Here is a 26651-nt window from a genome sequence, read left to right on the forward strand (position 1 = left end):
TTATTACGTTAATTAGTACTATACGTACGAAGTAACGTACGGTACCGTACGTACGTACGTACTACTACTCCTCTCGTCTACTACTATAATATATATATATATATATATATATATATATATATATATATATATATATATGAGAAAGATAACGGAATTAATTAAATGGTAATCGTTGCATAATTTGTTCATAAGTTGCCGTTAACAAATGATCATTCGTTCCGCTACAATCGATGCGTACTATCGAGACAAATGCAATGAAAATATGTCATTGTCGTCACGAACTTTGCATTTGCACTGCATTTTGTCGCGTAAAGAGGAATCCTCTCTTGCATCATTTAATTAATGTAGTTTCGCCTTGGAAAAACAACTCGCCGACTTCGTCAACGCGAACGACTCTGAATGTTTTCCTTCTAACGTCACGAAAGCAAACAGCAAATTCACACTGCAAATCATCAGTAAAATGAAATCGATATCAGAAAGGGCACAGGTCAAAATTTTCGAATGAGTTAATTAGTTTTTCTTTCATTTATATATTTGAATTTTGATAGTCATGTTAGCGTTGTAGAAAAATTTCTAAATAGAAATGAGTACTTTATCATTGTACAATCAGAAAGTTATCAGTTTTTTTTTAGAAAATATATTTTTATTAAAAACTATTCATTTATATACACACACACATCATCAAACATAATTGAAACAATTTAAGTAAAAATTGTTTTTTTAAATTTTATCTTCTAGAAATATATAAATATACAGTTGTTCTATTTTATATATTGTATTATATAGACATACACAACATTTTGCCATAGATCTATTTCTGTAAATTCTATATTTAATAATAATTCTTTAGATTTCGTAACTGTTGAATCTGAAGAATTATTGTTAAAAAACATATTGTTATAAATATTTTCTAAACTCTTGACCTTGAGTATAGATGTATTTGTATATGTGTAAACATACTTTATTACAGTTACTTAAATGTATTTTTTTTCTATGACAGTGTATTTTTTTCACAATAAGAATCTTCAGATTTAATAACAATTATTGAATTTAAAGAATTATACTATTAAAAAAAATAGATTATTATGATATATGTATAGACATTTTTTAACTATATATAAATAATCCCAAAAATATCCATTAAAAAAAAATTTCATACTTTTAACCTGGAGTGTATCTATATTGAATGAATATAAAATAAATTAATTGAAATTGCCGTCAATTAAATAAATATTTTATTGTTTCGTATATTTGCAACGAGGAAATAAAATTTTCCGTAAAGCCAAAGTAGGGATACGAAAGATCGTAGAGAGCTTGAAAAATTCATAGTTTCTTATCTGCCTTCGCCATTTGGGATTTCAGTCTGTGGCCCGGTCACGAGATATCTTTATGGCGGTACACCTGGAAGTTATTTACCACGACGGACGTGAATTATCGATGAAACTTTTTGTCGCGATTTGTTTTATCCCGTCCGCGTGCATGGGCAAAGCTTACCTTACCATCGCCTAGAAACAAAATGCGATCCATGAATCTCATACCATTTTCTAACATAGCTTTCGCATCACCGTGCAATATTTACCAAAGTATCACCAATAATTTTAGCGTCTCCCTACGCGAACAAACACCATCGTGCGATTAAAATTCACGATCTTCCGTTTGTAATCTGGATCTTTTCTAGTACAAGCGAAATTTAACTCTCAAATTTCTCTGAAATAAAAGAAGACATTCCTTATTATTATATACTTTTAAACAAATTTCCATTTTTTCATTTCTGCTTAAATTTCATTTTTTATTAAGTAAATAAAGTTTTTAAGAAATATTTAAATTAAAGAATTATTTTATAATGTAACAGAGATGTTGAAAGGTAACTTTGAATTTTGTCACATTTTATGAAAGTTTAAGAAGATTCTCGCGTTTGATGAAATATAGACAAGTCTACCATATGATATATGTAAAACAAATGTTAATAATATCAATAATAGAAAAAAATTTCATTAACTTTTATCATTTTAAAGATATAATTGAAAGTATAAGCTTATTCTGTAATTATTCTCTTTTAAATTGAAATACTTGCATATAAGACAGCAATTAAAAAATTGTTATAATTATAAAATAAACTTAAATTTGTTCTCGTAAAGTTTTATTTAAACTGACCGTAAGTTTACAAAAAATTTATATTCTTCAATGAAAAAAGCTAGAATATATGTCAAATGTATGATGCGTATATATCAAATGAGCATTTTACAACTTTTATTTTATCATTTTGAAAATATTTAATAACATATAAAATTAACAATAATGTATAATGGCATAAGATATTGTTAATAATTTTTTTATTCTAATTTTTTATTTTAATTGTATTACGTACTATTATGAATAAAATGTCTATTTATTAAGAAGTAGCGCGAGAATTTCTTTAAAACAGTAAAAAATTTATGCTGGAGACAAAAGAGAGATTGCATGGATGATTAACAGAAATGTTTGAAGTTCATAAATTCCATAATAATAAGTGGAAATTTGTGAAAATCTCATGCTTCTTTCCACATGGAGTTTATATTTTTCTTAAAATAAATATACTGATAGATATTCACAAGCTACAGAAAAGTCTCTAACATTACTTCCTTTAATTTAATTGCTTCCTTTAATTTCAATTTGAATTTCTTTTTCTTTTTCTGTCTTTAATGAGCACACGAGTTTTATAGTTTCGAGAGTCGTTTGACTGCACTCTTCGGGTGCAAAGTGATGCACTTGTTCTCCAGAAACGATCTTTAGCGCACGTGCACGATACGTTCATGGTACTCGTATATCCGCTTTTACGACGGAAGTGCCTGCCGATAGAAAAAATATTACTCGATGTGTATAGGACGTTAACAAGCTGTGCAAAAAAACGGACATTTGAGCGTTCTTTTCCGTAAGTGTCTTGCAAATTGAGAAATTCTCAAGTTAACGCCAATATGATTGTACGTGCACCGATCGCATAGTACCATCCGCAAATGTTTTCCCTCCCAATCCGAAGATTGATTCCCTTTTTCTGTCGCCTTTTCCCATAAATTGTAGATAGCTCTCTTATTTTTCATCAAGATTCTAGAATAATTTAAAGACGGCATCGTCGGTGTTCTGAATTTTCATTGAGTCTTTAATTGAATAATATGGAGTATCTAGAGACGTTCGTTCTTTACTTTAACGACAAATACTTCGAGAATTTTTTTATTTAAGGAAGATGTTGCGATAAGATCTATTGGAAATTTTCAATTTAATGTTAAATTTATGGTAATCAAATCACGAATTGAAATTCTGGTGAAAAAGTAAAAGTTCGATTAGACATGAACAATAAGATTATTTTTTCTCGTTTAATTGCATGTCACAAAAGTTTAATGAAAAGCCTTTCATTTCCGATAAGAAATTATTGATTGGAGAACTATCGCACTTTCAAAAACTAGTTGACATTTGACATTTTATTTGAACAGAAGTTGAATAGAGAGACCAAACGATTCACGTCGCAAAACGGAAAGAATATTTTCATTGGCATGTCAGAAAAGTTGACAGAATCATTGTCGTAAAGTCTAATCTATTTTGTAACTCGAGAATATGCGCGAGCTAACAAATAAATTCTGCGCGAGCCTTTTCTCATATGTATTATTTGTTATCAACGCAAAACGAAGGCATGGAAGATATGTGATGAAAATGATCTGTTCTCCAGAGAATTTTTATAGATTTTAAAAAGAGATGTGAATATAATTCTTTCGCTTCGCCAAAGTTATATTGAGATTTATGATGCGCGTAACTAAAAATCCTTTATATAACCAAAAAATTCTCTTTACTTTTAACGAAGAAGAAAAAAATCAACCTTGATTTCGTTTAATTGACATGAAAAGAAGAGCATTGCTGGTTTTTCTGCTCATCGCGGACGCGAATTGTACGAATTTCTATGGTATCTAGAAAGAGCTTCGAGTTTTTCCGGCAAACTTTCGATTGGTCGACCAAGTCGAAAAGACGTGATCCGCACGAGTTAATAGCCTCAAATCAGTTTTCCTTTCTTTCGAGGAGGATCTCGCCGCATCCGTCGTTCGATGCTTACGTAGATTGCTATACAAATCGTCGTCATTAAATTAGTTACACGTAAGGAAAAACTATTGCGATTTCGTTCGTATCTTCACGAGAAATAAACGCGAGAACCGAGCGAAATTTGTTAGTGTCAGCATTCGAGAGCAAAGGAAAAAGAGAAAGATAAACGTTATTCATAGAGAGACACAATAAATAACTGTATTACTTAAAGATTTGGCTGTGCAATATTAGCTAAAAGTATCAGTCGAATAATCGGCCAATATCAATTAAAAAAGTTTGATGATATTAGCTCGCGAATACGCCTTAAAATTAACTGCAAAAAATAAAATAACAAATAGATTAGTTTATAATGATTTTATACAGTAAAATTATATAATATTTTTCTGCAAGTTAATAACTTTTAAATGAGTCGATTGTTCCATCTGTGGATGAACTATGTAATTTACCTAATGGATAAATAAAAGAGTAAGAGAGTAAGAGAATTAGAGAAAATGGAAATTTTTTTATGGCAAAGTAGAACAACTTCGCCTATGTGAATCTAAATAAATTTTAGCACGAATATTTATTGTTTGATCAGTAGATGTATAAAATTTGATTCTTGATGAATTTCTTATGAAATTTGCAAATAAATATTACAAAACACAATAAGAATCAAGAGAAAGAAAAAAAAACTTTTAAATTGATAAGGAAATTGTATTCAAATTTTACACAAATATTTAGTAATAATAGAACAATTTATTAAATTTTGATATATTTTTGGTATTATTTTCATCTGATACATCCTTAACTACTGATGAAAGTGTCTTTTTGCAATTAAATCATAAGAGAAATATGCGAATATCATTAAATATTATTTTATTTTATATACAGACACTCGATTAAATAATGCATATATAATAACAATTTTTTTTCTAAAAATAGAGAGAAAAATGATCGGAATAATTAAAACAATAATTACGACAAAATAAATATTATAATTCCATAATTGACGATACAGAGCAGAAACATCTGTCGCAGTATTTGTTACAAGCAGAACAATTTTCGCGTGACTTCGCGTGAATATAAACGGCTCGCGTTTTTCCTCTACCGTATTTAATTAATCCGGCTTGGCGCAATTGCGGCATGCGACCGGTGTTAGTGAAATGTTTTGGATTTGCCGAAATGGATTATAGAACGTTGCGCTGGAGCCAGCTTAGCTCAATCGGACGGAAAAGCTTTGTCTTCCGTTATTTTTTTATTTTTTATTACGTGTAAAATATCAATTTTATGTCGATTAATTTTAGCTAATTTACGTGACAAAATTAATTAATAGCTTATTATAGGATAGCTTATTATAGGATATTCTGTTAATTAAAATATTATAATTAAAATATTATAATTAGAAAAGATCATATAATTTTTCACTTTTATAAAAAATTAAAGTTCATTGTTAAAAGGAACAAGTACAGTATCTTTTTTTAATTTTCAGGTTGTCATAACGACAAAAAATGAGTCCATCTTTAAGATTGCGGTTCATTTTCATTTATCCTCGATTCCATCACATTTTGTATCATGTAAAGACAACCGCATTTCTTCCTGAATTATCAGCATTGATTAATTATCTCAAAAATTTCATCGATCTTTCGCCAATTCTGGTAAATCGTGGAACCTAAGATGTAACATGGACGTAACACTCGGGAAGGTCTCGCGTCTCGTAGTATCGATAACGATCCCTCTTGCACCCTTGACTCAAACGGGTCGACGAAGTTGTCGGGTCAGCCGGGCGTTAATTATTGACACGGGCTCTCGGTACACAGTGTTCCAGGCAATGGCGAACCGGTGCATGTTCGCGGACCGTTCCAGAAACATGAATCTGTAGACGTTGTCCATACAAAACACGACGTTGGTCAGGGAGTAAGAGGGTGAATCTAAGTTGGCCGAGATCGACGTCGGTGGAGAGAAGATAGAGAACGTACCAGACTTTCGAGGCTTGGGTCGTTGCTCAATGAGGGCAGCCCCGGTGATGCCTTAAGTGCGGATAATTCATCAAAGTCTCATTAGGCTAATGCCTTAGGGCCTGTATCTTGAATGATATTATCACGCCGAAGGTGGTGATTGCGCGTGATTGCAGAAGACATGAACTTCTCAGAGATTCTGATTTTTTTATAGAAAGGACATTCTCAGCAGTTACGAAGGAAAGATGACAAGCATGTCTTTTAAATTCTATTCCTTTTAATTAGGAATTTTTTAGCTTATTGTATTTCTTAATACATTTTCAATTTATTTTCAAATAAATAACATCAAGTGACGCAGATCTCGAAAATTTATTTATTTTTTTAATCTTTCGAGACACTGATGTTCTCGTCTTTCTGTACCTTGCAACAACATCGCCGAACTGTCGAGAGACACTGTTTGTTCTAGACTTTAAAGCGCTAGCATGCAACGTCTTATCTAGTTTCCTGAAACTTTGGCTTATCTTTCACGTGACGTTCATTTTCTCTTATCCTGTGGATAAGAGATTGGAAAGGGCTGAAGGAATGCAACGTTACAAGTTTGCGACACATTTATATTTAACAGAATGTAAAAAGTTTATGTTAAAATATAAACCGATATTAATATTAGGGGAGACGAGGAAAAAATATTGAAAATAGAAAATGGCATTTTATATTAGAAAAGAATATACGTGTATTTTATTATATATTATGGTATTTCTGTTATATAAAACTGTACTTCTTTCTTTAATATTAACTTCGCGGCTATGTTTTTACCCATTTGATTTTTCTTTTAAAGTTAATTTGAATTTGCACATAGCTTTATATTTTTGTGAATAATTATAATTAATTACAAGTAATTTTACTTTTATGGTGACAACCCTCCCTCGTAAAAAGTCAGATTTATCTTGAAGAATCAGATTTAGCCAAAGTCAGCGATTGGATTAATTTAATTTAGACCCGCGATCATAATATTAATTATTTATATAGTATTTAAAAAAAAATCATAAAACAAACGAAGTATACATGTTGTTCATAGTATATTAAAGCTTCTGTTAAATATTCATTTTTTTGTTTCAGTTGCTAGCGGAGCAGAAGAAGTTTAACGACGAGATACGGCGCCAGTTGAAATTGCAGTCGGAGATACATGCCGATCATCTTCGAGAAGCACTTTTGGCCAAAGAACAGGAAACGCAGAGGATGCTGCAACGCGCGCTCTTCGAACAAGCCGATGCCGACTCTATAAAATACAAAACACAGCTCGCAGAAGTAGTTGGAAGATCACGTGCTGTCACAGCAGCTCTTAAAGGTAAGTATGTATCATCTTTCTATGTTCCTTTTTCGAACTAGGAAGACTCACCTTTTTTTACCTTTTTTTACCTTTTTTACCTTTTTTTACCTTTTCGCAAGGAAAGTGCAATCGTAATTTATATTGCGTAAAAAAAAAATCTCGATACTGATTAAAGATTGTTAAGCGAATCAGGAAACGATTTGAAATATACTGTTTAATTTATTAAGATCGCTTGTCAATAATTCTCCGTTTGTAAATTACTGACAAATCTCGTAAGTCTTACAAGCAAATGTTCATGTGTCCATTGTATCGTTCTGTCGACAAATCATCTTTCGGGAAAATGCTTTCGCCTTTGTCGTCTTTGGCGTTTAATTGCAGGAGCAAAAAATACGCTTGGTCTCTATAAAAGGCCGCGTGCATTCGCATCGATGTTGAGAAAGTGTTGACAACATTTTGCTTGATCTCCTCTACTGTTTGTCTTCTCCCAATCTCTTTGTCTTTTCAACGATAATGGATCTCTCATGGTTCTGAATCGAACCAAGACAGATTGAGTTTCTCTGTCGAATGTGTAGCGTTTGCGCGATCAGTATTGTTTGCTACTTGCAAACCCCCTGTCTTTCACCGAACCGGACATGTAACTTAGCTACGGATGTTTACGAAGGGAGAAAGATACGATCCTATAATTGTTCACGAAAGAGAAATAATATTAACAGCGTGGTCTTAAAGTTGTTAAATCGATGGGTTATTACATCTAACAAAAAGAAAAGACAATAACATAGGTAAACAAAAATTTGACAAAAGTAATAATATTTTTTAACTCTATAATATTTTTTTTACATTGAATATATTGCTGCCTTATTTCAAAAGTCACACGACTAAAAAATATGATTTTTTAATTGTGAATGAGTAAATAATCATGAGTAAACATAACATTACCTTATCAGTCATTAAAAGTGAATTAATTTAACTTCATTAACATAAACGATCGTAAAAATCACAACTCTAAAAAAATGATTTTAAGAAAGTTGTCAAAATTATGACAAGTAAAAAAGATTTTTTTTAAATTGTGAAACGAAAGTGATAAATACAACATTTATTCGTATTAAGAATAAATTCTTTTTGCTGATTATTTGATCAAAAATTTTCAAGTGGAAATTTCTTGTCTTCTGGAAAAGTCTTAATTTTTTAAGATTACTTTTGAAGCAAGGAGACGATATAGATATTATTTATATTTGATTGTAATATACATATTGCATGCGTCTTAATAATTCTTACGAAGAATATTTGAAAGAGGAAATGTATTTTTTTTTAAATACCGTGGGAAGTTTCTGAAAGTTATCTATAATGACGCCATTGAAAGTTGTTATACTGTTGCTGTTTATCGAATGTTGAACGAAACTTGCTGAACTTCGACAAATGAACGAAGTTTTATTGGGTATATACTTACAACTTACACTTACACTTGTGAGTTCTATTATTTTACGGTAACTTTCTAATCCGCGTATGAAGCATACATTCTGAGACGCGCCTGACCAAAGATATCACAGAATATGTGTTTATCTTTTCTAGTTTTACTGATAGTAGAAGGACTACTAGAGTTTAATCCGGATTAACTCTGTTCGAGTTTAATACACCGAACGGTGGCACCAACGGTTTCCCTTATCGCCATTGCCTGCACTCTTCTATATCCGATCAATCGAGATTAATTTTCGATTAACAAATCTCGCATATGATATATACTCATTGCACAACGCGCATGTCGATAACTATCTTTAATTAGTTTCCGTTCGAGTAATTTTCCGGTCACTGAATAGATTACAAACGCGACACGTTATCGATACTTCGCGCTCATATCCTCACAGGCGTTATTATTGAAAATCGTTGTCCATTTATGGAAATTTTTTTTTCCTTTTTCAATGGTCCCCTCTCCCAAAGAGAATTCGCGTTTATTATCTGAGCATTATCGATTATTATCTAATTAATTATTATTTAATTAATTTACAATTTATTTTTATAGATATTTCTCCTAGTAAAATGTCCCCGATGTTTAGCTTATTCTATGATATATATATTAATTATTGTAACTCAAAGGGAGAACGAAAGTAGAAAGGATTTTTTAATATCTTTTATTCTTTGTATTCTGCAAGTACAGAATGAATTTTGTTGGAATTCATTGCGATTTCCGACAAACGATTTACATCGAGGCGAAAATATAATACTAGCACACCGCAAACTATCGAAATATTTTCACTGCACCGTTTCTCATCGAATTTCTCGATTAAAACGTTCTAATTTCTCAATGATCTACCGATGCTTATAATTATTGTCCTAATTGCGGATTGTTTCTCGAAGTGTCTCGGAGTGTCATCGGATTCGACCAGGATATTTCTGACTAATACCGGCTGTTCTCGCGGAGACACTTTTCGCTCGTTAATTAACTTTGTCCAACAAGCGGACGGAAGTGTAGATAGAGATTTCCGGGAGGAGAAGAGCGGATGAAAGAAACGCATGGAATACGGTGCTCACCACTGCATAATATCCATTATCCGGCGAGTAGTTCTGCGTTTAATTTAGCGAATTACGTTGTTTTACCAACGTGCTTGCTACTGAAAATTCAGAAGCAGCGGGCTGCATGAACAGGAGAAGAAGTTAATAAAATGCAAGTTCCTCGAAGGATCGTAAGATAGAGACAAGAGTCTCGAGGGGAAAAGTATGAGATCCGTTATTTATTAATCCGCGTTGTGAGGGCGTGATAAAAATAAAGATATTATTGACTTTTCGCAAGCATCTCATGAGAAAAAGTATGACAAGGATAACAAGAAAAAAGATAGTTGTTCTTTCTTTTTTTTTCTCTCTCTATTTCTCTCTCCTTCTCTCTCTTTTGTCAATCGCTTCTGCGACGGCGGTGGCACAGGAATGTATTTCATGAATAGAAATTAGCAATAAAAAGATGGCATGAAAAGAGATGAAGATAGAAGCGTCGAGGTGTAAACTTCTAGATTTCAACGTGGGCGATGTTGTGATAGCACGGCGGTTGGGTTGATAATGTTCGGTATCTCGGAGAACCGCAAGGAAAACGGCAGAAGAGATTTTGAAGCTTTATATATAAAGTGACGACTTTTATGAATTTATGTTTGAATTATGTTGTTAGATTATGTTTTGAAAATCCATGCAAAGTTTATCGCTATCATTCTACTTATCGAATTTGCTATAAATATAATGATAGCAATATTGCGTGGATCTGGATTTTGACCTGTATATATTTCCGACTGCAGCAAATCTGAATCATTTAGCATTTATTTTATGATTATTTATCGAAATAAAAATTAGAAGTTTTTACTTATAGGAGAGAATGAGGAAATTGCGAATACAAGGGGTAACGCAAACTGTTGCAATATATTAGTGTACTTAGCATTAGCTTCTCATTTCTCGCACATGCAATAATACTCCGATATTATTACTGCCACTATTTCGACTTGCAAGGTGATGCTTTAATGACATTAAAGATGTCATTAAAACATTTATTAAAACGTCACTTAACATCCTTGTCACTTCGGATACGTAATTATAGAACGCAATTATAGATACGCTGTTTAACGTAAATATCATTATACATTTTCGATAGTTTTTATGTAAGGGAGAGCGAAGAAACTATGAATATTTGAAAGAAAAGTTAAATAATGTCGACAACTATTTATCAATTATATTAGAAGTTATTCAAAAATTTATTTTTAAAGATTATTTGGTTTAAATTATAATAATTAACATTTATATACTATTATTAGTTCTGTTCGCATTGCTTAAAATCTCAAAAAAATTTTTTAAATGAGATAAATATATATTCGGTTGAAGAGAAAGAAAGAGAAGATGCTGAGTATAGAAAGTAGCAACACGAACAGATCTCTAATGTACATAAGTGTTAAACTTCTGCCAGCAACGCGGACTTTTTATAAAGGCATTGTCGATTTTTTGACGGTGAATTCTGATAGATAAATCTGTAAAAAATAAGTACAATCTGATTTCCATGATGATAAAAATTCGTTGGTAAAGCTTTGACAAATACGTCAAAATTTTTTCAGATTTTAATCCGAAACAGTAAAAAAAAATTGCTCTGTTTTCTAAGACCCTTATTGCTGACGGAAAAGTTAAAATTCAATTGTCAATAATATTGCCGGCAGAGGACAATTAATTATTACATTTATTAGTTTTAAATCCAAATAACTGAAGTATCTCCTTTTTAAATAAGTCCTTTAGACTTCTACAATTGATGTTAAATAATCATCTGTTTCATTTAACTTAGGTGTTCGCAATTCTCTCAGTCACCCCTGCAAACGAGTGAAAGTGATGTAAACAACAAGATGAGATGTATATTTTTCTTTAGTCGCGTTATAGCCCGCTTTTCGGATGCAAAATCTTAAGACGACTTATCGAGTACTTGAATAATTAGTAACTTGAATAATTATGTAGTAAGAATATGGATTTGTGCCTGTTTCTATCAATAGATTAACTTTAATCTCGTTCAACTCTTTATCTTTTTCTCATTAGAACTAGAAAAGATGAAGAATTAGCTGAATCTAGATTAAAATTAAACTATTGGTAGAAACGAGCATAAATGTTATGCTCCTTTAATGTACAATTTAAACATGATATAAAGGCAGTCACGCAAGGTAGTTGAAATGGCAATAAAATGAATGAATGAAGATGAAAAACGAGTGAGATCGTAGGTCGCGGTTATCAGCTTGACAAACCGACTAACACATGCGGCGTGTGCTTCAATTATAACTTCTGCCATACGTCTCTCGCGGGCGCTATTAAAGGTCAGTACTACGACGTCGAGTGTTGGGTGGTGAAGGGAAAAAGTGATAGCCAACGGTAACTGTTCACGTATATCGAAAAACGCGGCTGTATCTCGCACTTCCATTTATTACTCTCGTGACGAGTTTTTTCTCAATGAAGAAAATAATAATGTCGTAATTTATTTTTGGTAACGAGCGTGATAGGATACGCGAATTGTTTTCGCTCGAAGGGAGAAACTGCGATGAAGTGTTTAATTCTGAAAGTTTCTCTTTCGGATAGCAATGAATGTGAATTGATAACAGCGAATGTGAGAAGATAGTGTCTAATCTCGTTGTCGCTGAAACAAAATCGACTCACAATTCGAAGAATACTATAACTAACAAGTACTGCGATACGCAGTGCATATTCATGTGCTTGACGAGACTTAACTAATGCTATGTCGAGCTACTCAACTCGCGCGAGATACCATTCGCTCGCGTTGGACGTAAATCCTTCGGGAGATAGTGATACCGACGTTATCCTGCTCGATGTGGTTTATGATTCTTGCCTTGGTAATTTTCCACTCGCGAAATACGGATTGATAATCACTGTCGTTGAATATTTTCCGCCACAATTACATTGCGTTAAAATACGACTGCGTCGCTGATTACGAGAGAATTCCGCAAGAAGCTGCACTTGACGGTTTACTATTCGTCTCTCATCCGTTCTGACAATGACAACTTCTCGACGAAATCTCGCGAATGACGAGAGCATTCAAATTCGAGGTATACACTTAATATAGTTATGCAAGCTGCGTTACTGCGAGGTTTCGATTCGCGCGACAATCTCTTTTTCGAGTTTTCCTTTCGCGATAGCTTTCACATAAAATTGAACCGCTGTCGCGAAAATTGAATTACAACTTTGAAGCGTCAATATATCGTGTAAAGCATGTATTTTTTCTTCTACTGAATAAATTATTTTTGCATTGCTGAGGAGAAAGTAAACGGAAGCAAAAGACACAATTTTAGTTTTTCTCATACAAATTATTTCGATTAGAATTGCTTGTTTGAGTGGAAGCTAAAAAATTTAAATTGACGAAATCTCGCGAACGACGAAAATGCAAAGATATTTTTGAATTTGAAGTAGTATATATATTTAACATAAATGCAAGTTGTATTACCATAAGGTTTACGATTCACACATCTTTTTCTTGAATTCTTTTTCTTCCTTATTCTTCACATAAAATTGAACTGATGTTGTGAAAATGGAAATACATTTTTGAAGAAGAGAATCAACGCGCGCGCGCGCGTGTGTGTGTGTGTGTGTGTGTGTGTGTAGCAGTATATATATTGTTTCTTCTGCTGAATAAATTATTTTTGTTGAAGAAAAAGTACTTATTGTTAGAGAAAACAAAAAACGCGTCGGTTGTTCTTACATAGACACAAATAGACTACACATTTTTAAATTCTCACTATTAGAAACAGTAAAACATTGAAGCATATCATTTTCTCTTTAAAATATCAAGTTGAAGAGAGATACTAATATGTTCGACTATATTTTTCAAATTTATTTTACTTAAAGATATGTGTAATTAAAATATATTATCTCAAAAATAAACAAAAATGAAAAATTATTTGAGACATAAAAAGTGTTTTAATAAATTTAGCTTCTAAAATCAGGAACATGCAAAGCTTTTTTGTTTATATTGGAATGTATTCATTGTATAAAATTGCTAATTAATTGTTAACTGTTTATTTGTTTAAAATAAGACTTCGTATAAAAATTTTCTTTTACGAATACTTTTTGTATTTATTATATTTATTACGATTGTTCGGTTTTTCGATGCATCAGTTTTTTTTCATTTATAAATGCTTTGATTAGTGTTTCTAGTTATTGTTCGCATGAAAGCTGAAAAATTTAAATCGAGGATAATAAATCTCTTAGTCGGCTACGAAAAGCTTTAATTTACGGTTTTTATTACTAAATCGTTCACGATTGTTTGTGCGATATTTTAACTTTTCTATGTGCACTTATAGTTAGATATAACTTTTCTTCGTTTATGACAGATTCATGTTATGCAAACGTGAATATATTCCGGTGTACCATGCAAGAAGGATAACTCTGCAAAAAGACATCCAATATCCGTCGACTTTTTTATGCAAACGGGACTGCGGACGCCAATGTAGAATCGGATGTTTAATCACAACTGTACGAGCGTTTACGATTCAATATTTTCTTGATCACGCGAATGGCGCAACGACCGTTGAGTCGCAATTCTCTCGTAAATCAGACAGTACGTGTTCCTCGATGCCCAACGTCTCAAAATTAATAGCGTGACAGCTGGAAGCAGGACGCATAAACATGGAAGCGCGTAAAAGTTTGGGACACAGGACGAAGGTGGAATACTGATAGGAACATTCATATGTAAGAAGAGCGTGTGCATGTACCTTTCAAACTACCGATATATATTTTAATCAGGCTTGAGAGTCTGCTGAAAATCTAACGATTAAAAACATATATAATATTAAAACTACTAATAACATAAAAATATTAACGGAATATTCTGTCAAAGCAAACTGATGAATAATGGATAAATTTGCCTCTATTTTTTTTTATATATATATTTTGCTATAAATATTGATTTTTCTTTCATAAAATTGATGACCGTCGTAAATATGTATTTGATTGAGATGCATATTAATCGCACCTCTGCACATTTTTATTAAATTCACGTTTAAAATGCGTTTGTTTTTATCGTACGCTTTTTGTTCCCGACGAAAGTGATTTGGCAAATTCGAAGAGGGATGGGAAAAAAGGAAGAAAATAGGTTGCCGAGCTGGTAGATTCCCATGTTGGACTTTTCTTTTACCTTTCATTTGTGGTTGCAATGTCTATAATCCTCGCACGGAAACATTTGCGAGAAGAAAAGCACTTGTTTACGTGAAACTTGAAGAACTACTACGGATAATATCGAAAAAAATCTTCTGCGATGAGGAGGAAATGTTAGCGGATCTAGAAATTGTTTAAGGGCTATTAGCACCCCAAATAAAATTTTTTTAAATATGGAAAGATAGAATATTAAATTTATTATTTAAGTTATTACATTGAAAGATATTATTTAAGATGTATAATTCATAAAACATTTTATTTGAAATAAAATTTATTTGAATATTTATATTAACACAAAAAAGAATAATATAATAAAATCTATTTATTTTTTTTATATTTAGGAATTTTTTAAATTAAAAAATATTTTTAGAAAATCAAACTTGTAATTAAGCATTTTAGAAATATTCAAAAATTATATAATACTTTATTATAAGTACTTTATTATAAATATTTAAAAAAAATTAAACTCCAAGAGAGAATCATGGCTCTCCCCGTGGATCCGCTAACGTTGGACTTTGACAAAAAGTCACTCATTGAATCTCAAAGCAGTCATCATCGTTTTGAATCGTCTGATTTGTGAAGCTGTGACACATACATAGTTTGATAATTTGATTTCAGTTTTCCTCGCGTTAAAAAAAATAATACAAAAATCTTTAAAAATTTTTTATATGAATTGAACGTTTTATATTTCCAAGAGTCGATTTTATTACTTCCGACAATTTCTGTGTTGAATATATACTTTGCTGTAAATTTCCATTCTGCGTCAGCGCTGCGGTGAAAATTTCAAATACCCTAAAAGGAAAGGTCTGAAAAGCGCTCGTTTTCTCGACACAGTCTTGTGGCGTACAATGATCGCAGATCCTCGCTTTCCATGGCTTCTATCCTATGCTTTTTCTGCGCATTACTGTCGAGATACCATACCGTCGGAATGCGGCTTAACCGTGTTCTTACGTCGCCGTTCGAAATGTAATGGGCAACTTTCCCCCGAGAGAGCAGTGGTCCACCCCTATTTCTCCCTCGCGCCGTGTGGTTTTAGCGTCAGAAGACAGGAACAAAAAGAAAAGTCAGTCGCGTTCTCTCCCAGCCGGTATTCGAGTACTAAAGCTCTTGGCTCGTATTTCAATGGCCCGCGGTGTTCCGCTGGTGCCGGCTCGTGCTAGGAAACTATACGACGGTAGAAATAAAGTCCTGGTGGAGTTTCCCCGTAACGACTACAAATAATGTCGACCGGCAGCGCGTCATCGGCGTTTCTTTACCTTCGATAGAAAAACAACGCTGTTAATGAGAGAAGTCTCGAGGTAGGCATCGATTAAATGAACGCTTGTATTGACTATTGCGCTATATCGAGTTGTTCAAACTTCGTGAATTTTATAGAACATCGATACTGAAAGGAACGAAACGCTTCTGTGTTGGCACTATGGTAATTAAAAGTTTTCTCGATTGTCCTAATTGAGATATAGTTGCCCTTGCGGCGAAGCAGTAAAAACCTGCAAAAAGACAACAACGCGCAATTTATAGCGAAAATTTATTTATATAGCGTAATTTTTATTCAAAATAAAATTCTCTATATATTTACTATATTTAATAAATTTGAAGCAACATATAATTAAGTAGTCGGAAATAATTACTCCTTATTTTTTGTTCATTGAAAATTAATTATATTGAACACTCGTAAATACTGAATAACTCTATTGTTAAGAATTTATCATTGTTTAGTGTCTAGCTATTTAATAACATTCGATTATCAACTCTAAATAATATACCAATAGATGTATGTGATTTAAAAATGCAAATGTTAATTACAAGATTTAACAATGGATAAAGATAATTACCGCTCAAAATCGGGATTGAAATTGAAATCGGGATTGACCACTACGTGGTCAACTGTCACTGTTCTTTCGTCCGGCATTTTTACAGGCGCTTCAAATAATCGTCCACCGCGAGAGTAACGGTCCACCTGCCGACAAAACGAAATCAAAAACCATCCGCTGCAGTGCCAAATTGATCGTCCTCTATCGGCAAAACTTGTTTCGTTCTTTAGACGCGCGAACGCTCGAAATAAAGTTTATCACGTATGAAAAGTTTTTTTTTCAAAAATTGCGGAATGTTTCCAAACAGAACACAAGTTATAATGACATAAAAATAACGTCAAAATAATTTCAAAAAATTATTATTAAAAATTATTTTTTCATCAATAACGATTTATTTTCATTAATAACGCTATTTTGACATTGTCGCTTGTTGTTTTATTTGAATCCTTAGAATTGTAAAAGAGGAAATCGCATCAAGAGATTTATTTTCTGTAGCTGAACTACTCACTTTTGGAATTTGAAGTGAGATAGGTATATGTTTGATATTTGAAAAAAGAGAGAATTCTAGGAGTAAAAAAGATTTCAGGCTGTAATCAAGAATGATGATATTACAAAATTCTGATTAAAAGGACAAGTATTAGAAAAACTGGTGGCCCAAAAAATATTTTCGCAAGAAACTGGAAGAAAAGGAAGACTCTTTGAGTGATTCGAAAAATTTTTTTTAAATTTAAGAAACCGCTCCGAAAGGAAATAGAGAAGCCTTTTATTCGATTATTCGAAAAATTAGTACTTGTCCTTTTTTTTTGCTTTTGAAATTCGAATTATATGGATAATTTTTTTTTCCATTTTTTTTTATGATGTCAGTTCTTTCTCGATTTGTTTACGCAACCTGTAAATTGTCAAACAACGTTGACTTTTTCATAATTTCTATATATATTACGCGTTTTGTTAAAGTAGAAATTTATACGCCGTTTCGGCTGTAACATTTGATCTCAGACGTTGACACGCTGGTAACAGCTCGAATTATGTTTTATACAATAAACAACTGTGCGCTCGTATTTGTTTCCAATTAGCTCGAAATGAAAATTGAGATATAATCTGAGATAGTTAATTGGTATCTAAAAAGTATACAAAAAATGTACTAATAATCTACAATAAGAAAAGTTTATTAAATTTTTCATTACTTACTTTTTTTTTATTCTGTCATAATCTCTCTTATTTCTAAATTTTAATTATTTTGTTGATATATGATGTCTTCTTCATAATCAAACTGATAAATTTTATTAATACGCTTAAACGTGAAATTAAGTAGACTGGCGGACTCTATCTTATTGCAATCGATAAAAGAGGTTGATTAATCAATCAATTTTGCGTGATGGATTTATTAATAGTGTTTTTTGTAAGACAGTTGCTATGTTCGCTTTCTATCACGACCAATTTACGAACAGAACAATACACCGTAATAGCGTTTGCAGCGGCGATTAATTATCCTCGTCGTCAATGCGCGAATTTTTCTATTTGTTAGAGCTCTCGATTATTCGATCTTCTATAGATTTTCCGTTTTTATAGAGCTTTGAACGAACAGCAATCAATTATCTCGAGCGCAAGATCGTTGATGGTAGGATTTCCACGTTAACGTCTGTACTATTCCAATTTATGTACTCCTCATCGTGATATCCTTCGAAGCGTATGTTTCTTTTTCATACAACTTTTTTATCTTTCTATTTTAGGATTTAATCTAAAAATAATAAGCTGTAGATACAGTAAAGTTATTTTATGTAAACTTATTAGATAACATAAAAATCAGATTTATATACATATTAACACTAGAAGAATCAGATTTGACAATCTCTGTAAAAGCTAATCTAACATTTTTCATAAACAAATAGAAAGTAATGAAATGTATAGATAGTTATATTTAATATGTTAACGACAGTATCACTAATTTATTGAACATTTAAAGTCATAAAGTCACTTGTAAATAAAACATATGCGAATGTAATTTAGACACAAGGAAGCCAAATTAATTTCAATGGTCCTTCTAAGTCCTTTCTAAGTCAACAATTAAATAAAAGTTTAACCATCTTATATGTATAATTGAATTTTTTTTACCAAAATGATAAAACATATAAGAATATCATGTGAAAGCAAAATTGAAAAATTATAGCAATTTGAATTTTGCGAGGAGCCATTGGCTGCCTCGATTCTTCTAATATTAAGAGATTAAGAACAGAAGCATAGAGTCTTGCATAGCGCATAATACGTAAGAAAATGAACCAATCAAACCTTTTCAATTCCTTCCTTTCCATGAAATAAAAGATTTTGATTAATTGATTTTCTTATGACTTATGCATTATGCGCTATATAAGAATTTATGCCCCCTATCCTAACCTTTAACGTAAGTACATATTGATACAAGACGGTTCCAATCAGCTAGCATAAATGTTTTCGTACATCTCAATTAAATAAATTAAATATATTTGCGTGTAAAATGACAAGTAAAAGGAAAGAATAGACAATTTGAATAAATGTACAAGAGACATGGAATTTAAATATGATTATATATTAATACACAATAAGTCGCCGTATTTTAAAGTCTAAAAATTAAATAGGCCGTTCGCTGTTCTACGTTGACCACACTGTTGTGGCCTGAGAATTTAATTTCGGCAGAGTTTGCTTATACCGATGTTTTACCGCTTTTATCTTGATGACCGAGTTAGTGTTCCGATAGCATCCGGGATATAGCAGCTTGATACATCTTCTAATCGAAAAACTCGTTTAAAATAATTTGCTTAACTAACAAACTTTCCGGGGTTACGTGCGGAGATAAGAGAGCGCGGCCACACATCATAAATATTTTAAACCGATGTCACCATACGCTTAGAGCACTCAGGTCATCCTCGTTAGAAAGTTGCTGCTGCGGACGATCTTATTTCGCGATTAAACTCGAGCACATCTCCACCGTTGATCCAGCGGCCGGTCTATCTCTCTATGGGAGGAAAATAGTTGGTCGCGTGTTTAATCAGTAGAGTGATGTGCGGGAACGCAGCATCATGACGCAATGTGTGCCAGTGGATAGAGGAAAAGCGTTTGGCGTGTCGGCATGACATAGGGGATTGTGCAATCCACCCTTTTGTCATGCATCGACCACATCGTTACGCTCGTCAATCCGAGAGTGTTCGCAAAACAAGGTCGCAGAAAGGGCGAAGAGTAACAGAGAGGAAGAGTGCGGGAGTTGCGGAGCTTGCACGGCGATGAAAGCAGAGCTCAAGAGCAGCCCTCGAAATTCGCATAGTTCTTGGAGCGTAAAACGTCATGTGGTCTAGCTTCGCTTAATCTCCTCCAAACTGATTTCATCAGTGCTTTTCCTTGTGAAAGACAAGTCGATGGACCGGAAACGATTGAGAGCGAGAAGAGAAAAAAATCACTCGTCTGGATTCATTCGAATGAACCGATAAGTATTTGACCACAAATTCTCGCAACATTAATGCCAGCATTTCTCTTTATCGATTGACTGAAATTTTTTAACTCTGAACAACTGAAAGAAAGAGAGAACATAAAAGAGGAATAGGCAGTGTGACCTGGCTCGGTGCCACCAGATAACATACGGAATTTTTTGCGATAAACGGCGGTAGGCATATAAATGATTATTAGATTAAAAAAAATGCGAAACAAAATGCAAAATACGATAGTTAAAGACAAGTAACGCATACTGAAAAGAAATATAGTCAATTTTAATAAATATTTAATTGAATACTGCCAATTAAATATTTATTAAATATAAAGACATATTTATTTGATACAAGAAATATTAATTTGATTTAACAATCATTCTTTTTAATGGACAAGTATTTATTTACAATATTTATTTAGGGTAAGTAAATGTTTAGTTGGCAGTATTGAACTAAATATTTATTAAAATTGACTTTTTTTTTTCTCAGTGTAGAGAGGAAATGCTCTAAATATATGTCATTCCATTGTAATTAAATTTAATTTCATTCGCGTTAACCAGCATTCGTAGTAGTAACATCCGCTTTTATGAAGCGACAATCACAAAGCTGGTAACGAAGTACGAAAATTGACACACGTAGTTAAAAGATAAATAAACAGTTTACTGAAATCTCTCTACACATATACAATAACCAATATTTACCGGGATGAAATTTAGAACACCGATGGTATAGAATTGAACCATCACGTGTAAGCAATTTATAAAACAATAGATTTGAAAAGACACATTTATAAACTTTTTTTTTATTTATTCTTTTTTTACTTTCTTACGCGCTGCGTCCGTCGATAAACGCGGAAAAAATATTCGCGGTGCAGTAATTACAATCTTCGTGAGACAATTAATTTTGGCAAACCGCTGAGCGGAACTTCGTCAGAATAACGATACGCCGCCGCGCCGGCGGCGCGGCGTACGCTCGGACGAACTAGTAATTATCCGGAATAATTGGACGCGTTCATTCGGGAGTTTGATAATTTCTACGGATACATGGCGGATTTAATAGGACTTCGGAATTTTTCGCGATGACATTCGGTTCAGTTATGAACGGCCACGTAATAACGTGATTTCATTTGGCAAGAAGAGGGACAGGACCGACATACGAGATGGAGTAGATCTGGCTTGAAACAGTCCCGGGCCCTTCAACCTTCTCCGTTTTCCACATCGATACTCACCGACCTGCTCAAGCGTGAGAATCGCTCGCTGAAAGTCCATCGCGCGGCAATATAAGCACGGAAGAAAACGGAGGAAAAAGAGAATGAAGGAAAACAGATTCCAGGATATATATCGTACATCGAGCAATCGGTCTGTCATTTTGACTTTACGGTCGTTTTAAGTCATTGAAGTCGATGCGTTCCGCTAAAGCAATTTGGAATCCGATGTTGCGTGAAAAGAAAGGAAGAGCGCCAGGCATTAATTTATGAGTGGTCATTTATATGCGGAAAATGTAAGTAGTGCTGCGCGAGAAAGCGATGGTCTAAAATACCATATCTTTTCGATAATTTATCTTTACCATTTATAGTTTTCAAGTACTTTGCATTTTAGATAAAATTGATGAAAATTGATTGTATAGGATGTATAATAGTGGGCGTTAAGCAAAATTTAAATATTATGTGATCAAATATAAAAAACGCATATTTGTCTGTTATATATTTGCATATTTATTTAGTAGATTTCGTGATTTACAAGATTCAAATTAAAATTGTTTCTTTTTTGCATCAAATAGATGTATTCATATTTTGACAGCAAACCGTAAAAGTAAGATGGATAGATCAATAAGGCATTAAAGGGATTCAGTGATATTGGCAATAAAACCGTATGATGACTGGCAAATGAATATAAAACCGCGAACTTAATAACTATTTGGATGCTGTAGAATAATTAGTTTCCATGATGGTGGATGCATATATCGTCTCGCGAACGGAATTTCAACCGACAAGTCGATATGACTATATTCAATTTTTACGAAAATTACTCATCCTACTCGACCTATTGATAAAAGGAAATAGCGACAGACGGTCGCGGTCTGTGAGTAATGCACCACCAATAAAGCTGAGCGGGTCATAAAACTGAAATAGCGCGACGGATTTGATAATTTGGTCTCAACTGGTTTACGGTTGCAAATTTGCTTGCTTATGCGGCGAAATTGATAATACGTTTATTCCCGGCATTCTCTGAAGCGTCGCGGGAAGATAAAAATATACCCCGCGAAGGATTAGCTTAAAGACTGGAATTTTATAGTCATTGCAAAAAAATGATATTGCCGCGACTACGAATCATAAATTCGATTATTTGAGCCCGAGTAATTTAAAACTGGAGATAACCGGCAATTTGCTGACTAAGCCTGCTGAACGTATTATGGATATTTTATGAAAAAGCGCGATAATGATATTTGGACGACAAAATTGCGCCCCGTAACTCGCCGCGACAATAAAATCGCAGGGAAGAGTAGATCCCTTCTATCGCGAGAGATTAATTACGCACGTGTCTGTCCTCGAAATGTTCGTGCTTTTACAATGATTGTCGTTATAAAGAGTAATATTGCACTTATTACAGACCATAATGTGCTTTCGCACTTCTCTGTGAAACCCAAGCGTGAACTGACTGTAATTGCTTTGGTCATTTCGGGAAGCGACGATAATGTTAAATTAAATAAACGTTCTCAGCAAAATGAAAATTATATTATGAATCCAAGAATTAAAACTTATCAAGTTTTGTCTATATCAAGGTTATTATTCATTCATATGTAGTGTTTGCATACATGTCGTTATATACAAAAAGATTTTACTGAAGTATCTAAAAATTTAGCTCTGGTACCGCTCTGAAAATAATTTTATTGTATCATCAGAATTATGTATTGGGTTGTCCGGAAAGCCGATGTTGAAGGAAAATTGAAACGCAGGAGATTTAAATTTTAGTATACATTTATTAAATTATATAGGTTAGTCGGCACGAACTTTCCGAACAACCCAATAAAACTCAAGCTGTTGCTAGAATGTCAAAACTTTTTGCAGTATTGCCTATTATGCTTCCTAAATAATTATTTTGATAGCCTAACAAAATTATCTTCAGATCTGTGTGTAATTGAGCTTTTAAATATGTACTTCAACAAAATCATTCTTTGCAGTGAAAGGAAATATTCCCTGATTTGAGAAAATATTATATAGGGTAACTTCGATAAATACGCCGTGCTGGGATTTACGCTACAGAAGTCAGAAAAAATAAAAGGAGTGAGGATAATTTTCCTGCAATTACAATATTTTGTTGTTATATTATTTATGTTATATTAGTATTGTGTTATGATTTCAGCTTCTTACTGTTAATATTAATGAATTTACCGTTGAATCAATTTGTCTGTAATAAGTAACGTTATCTTAAATTCTAATCTACATAAAATGATCACTGTAGAGCGTGTAAAAGACTTAATTCGTGATACATACGTGTAGTGGCATAATAAAGCATGTTGTGCAAAATACAAGTGCTTTGCTTTCGTATTCTTTATTTAGTTGTTGTCTTGTATGTCCCATGTTGTCTTGTATGTCTGTTCGGGCTATATGGCATTTTTAGCGAGCAGGATTTAAGCCCAAAGCATACAAAATGCGTAGATTGATTCAGTGCATTAAATGCAATAAACGCATTATATGAAATATGTACCTCATGTCATAATACTTGTAATATATGTAGGAAGATTACAATTATTATTTATTACTTCATATACGTATTTACCATTCTTATTCTTTGATAAAACTTGATAAACACATTTTATGAGTTATTGCGTTGTTATACATTTTATTTATATGCATTATTTGTAAATTTTTCATGAGCCGTACATATCTTCTCTTCTCCTATGAATAGCCATATATCTCACTCCTATATATATATGGCAAAAATGCAAGAGTTTTAAAAAGTTTATTTTTTGATATGAAAATATGATATTTCGGATTTCTAGTATTTTTTTCATAGTAGTAGACAGTACAAAGTTTTTACTGATATAATTCGTTTACTATAAACATAGTAAATAATACTTAATAAATTAAGTTTTTAATAGGTGCGGCGTATATCGAAGTTACCCTATAGGCTGAAACGGAAGAGAGCACGGAAAATCTCTAACCGAGTAGAGTAATTTTCTCTAGACAAGAAATCGCTCCGTAAACCCCATCTGGATTGATACGCGTAATAAATCACGCTAGAAGCACCGAAATCCAGCTGAATCCCGTTTCTCTTGCTAACTTTAGCGGCGTTAACGGCCATGCCGAACATCTTTCTAGCCGATTTACAGTTCATCAATCGTCAATCGACAGGTGGATACTCATGCCGTCGATTAAATGCCGATTATGTCATGACATGATAATTTAACGATAATTTAATTAATCGCGGTGAAGTTAACAAATACACAAATATCGCAGTTATATTACCATTTAATTGACCCATCGAATATATTTCAAAACAATATTTTCACGCGTACATGCGGCGCAAATCGTATGACCATATTTAACACGATATAAACGATATTCACATTTTCAGTTCGATTGTATTGACGACAAAGTCCGTTTATCGCGCGACTGTTTATTTCTCCGTCTATTGCAGTTATTATTGTTTTCCGTGAATCTGTGCCGAATGGCTGTTGCAAAATGCATTATCTCCAGCGCGAGATATAAATAAATCGCTGAATTTTATTCGGGTGCGTATGAAAACATTTTATTGTCCCAACAAATGACCGTGATTACATTTTTGTTAGCGTTCAAGTTTTATCTTTGTTTATGAACAGGATTATATATAACGTCGATCTCGCGTGGCCTTTCAGAATGCGAGCATATGTCGAGAGAACACGGTTTCATAATTCACATATATATCCGGATTTTCCCATGACGAACGTTGTTATTGAAAAATTTTATGTCACAGAAGTGCGCGAAATATTTGTCACTGCAGTAACACCACGGCGACCCTTGAGATTTTTGAATGATCGGGGAACCATAACGGATATGTGGATTAAATTAAATTAGACAAGCGAATGTTATGAATCGATCATAATTTCTCTCTTTTTTTTTTGATAATTCGGAAAATATTGACGATTCTCAATTTAATATTGGACTTAATAACGATATAAATATTAAGTTTTATCGCATACATTAACACACAACACATACGACACATATCAAGTAAATTACTAAATTCTAAGTAGAAATAGACTTTCATCTGATATTTTTGCAATATTTTAATCTCTAGCGTGTAATAATTTTCGAATATAAATTCTACTAGCTATCTCTTTCAGTAATTTATGATCGCAAAAATGCAAAATTATGTTAGTGAAGAAAAATGAGCGCGATTTTCAAGCTTTCATCAGCACGATATAAACTTTCATTCCAGGCTATTAACAGGACTATTTAAATTTTTAATAAAGTCGAGAATGTTAGAGTAAGTTTCTCTCGACCGCAAAGAATTTTTATCTAAACATGAATCAGTTTAAATGAAATATTTTTGTTTCAGCTCGTATAGAGGAAGAGAAGAGTGTGTCGAATGTACAGATTCTTTGGGCGGCCTGTCAAACCTTGGCCAGGACAGTAAAAGCCATGCAGTCAAGTGCACCAAAGGATAAAGTAATTAAACCGTTAGAACCTGAAATTAAGGCTATCTGCAAGGCAGCACGTAAGTATCTTTAAATTAAATATGACGTTAGGGATATATTAAAAAGTTAAACTATTAATAAATAAATGAATTAAAAAATTAAGAAATTAAAGACGTTAAAATTTTTATTGATAAATTTTCACATATAAATATAAATTTATTACGCAAATGTATGCGCCTTTTCTTGCAAATGATAATTTATTCGAAGTTTAACATGTACATATATGCTAACTTGCATGCATTTGGGTACACTTGCTTTTCAAACGAAGAAATAACGCGATGGCTTCCAAAGTAATTTCATATTACCGTGGACTCTGCGGTTTCCGCCTGATATAAAATATGGCGAATAACTTCTAAAGTAGCGCGAGAAACTTGGAGTATGGAAACGTGGAGCGCGGACTTTGTAGCTTATGAGTGGCTGCATTTCGCTTGTACTGCAGTTGCCTATAATTATTATTACTTGTAATTGTATTTATTGCATTGTTATTATTGCGTATTTTTTCGCAAATGAAATTTGCGTCATTGATTTGACATCAAGCTAAATTAATTAACTTAATAGCATATTATGTCACATGTTATTGTTACTTTTGAAACATTAAATAAATAAGTGCATATTTGCAGAGTAAGACTAGTAGAGTAAGACTGAAATGAATAAAAATTTAATGTACTCTTCCTTTATATATTAGGTGTAGTAAAAAGAAATCCATATTTTTCCATTC

At 32.8% G+C, this 26651-nt stretch overlaps 1 protein-coding gene across 1 annotated transcript in view; it reads left to right on the forward strand.

Annotated features, from left to right (window-relative positions):
• LOC105626663 (MICOS complex subunit Mic60) overlaps positions 1-26651 on the forward strand; it is a 41244-nt gene that overhangs the window by 4997 nt on the left and 9596 nt on the right. The window contains exons 10-11 of the mRNA XM_012207960.1: positions 7116-7344; positions 25795-25953. Coding sequence (XP_012063350.1) covers positions 7116-7344; positions 25795-25953 — 388 coding nt within the window. The remainder of the gene's footprint in view (positions 1-7115; positions 7345-25794; positions 25954-26651) is intronic.

This window comes from Atta cephalotes (genome assembly GCF_000143395.1).
Source record: "Atta cephalotes unplaced genomic scaffold scaffold00001, whole genome shotgun sequence".
NCBI classification, from domain to species: domain Eukaryota; kingdom Metazoa; phylum Arthropoda; class Insecta; order Hymenoptera; family Formicidae; genus Atta; species Atta cephalotes.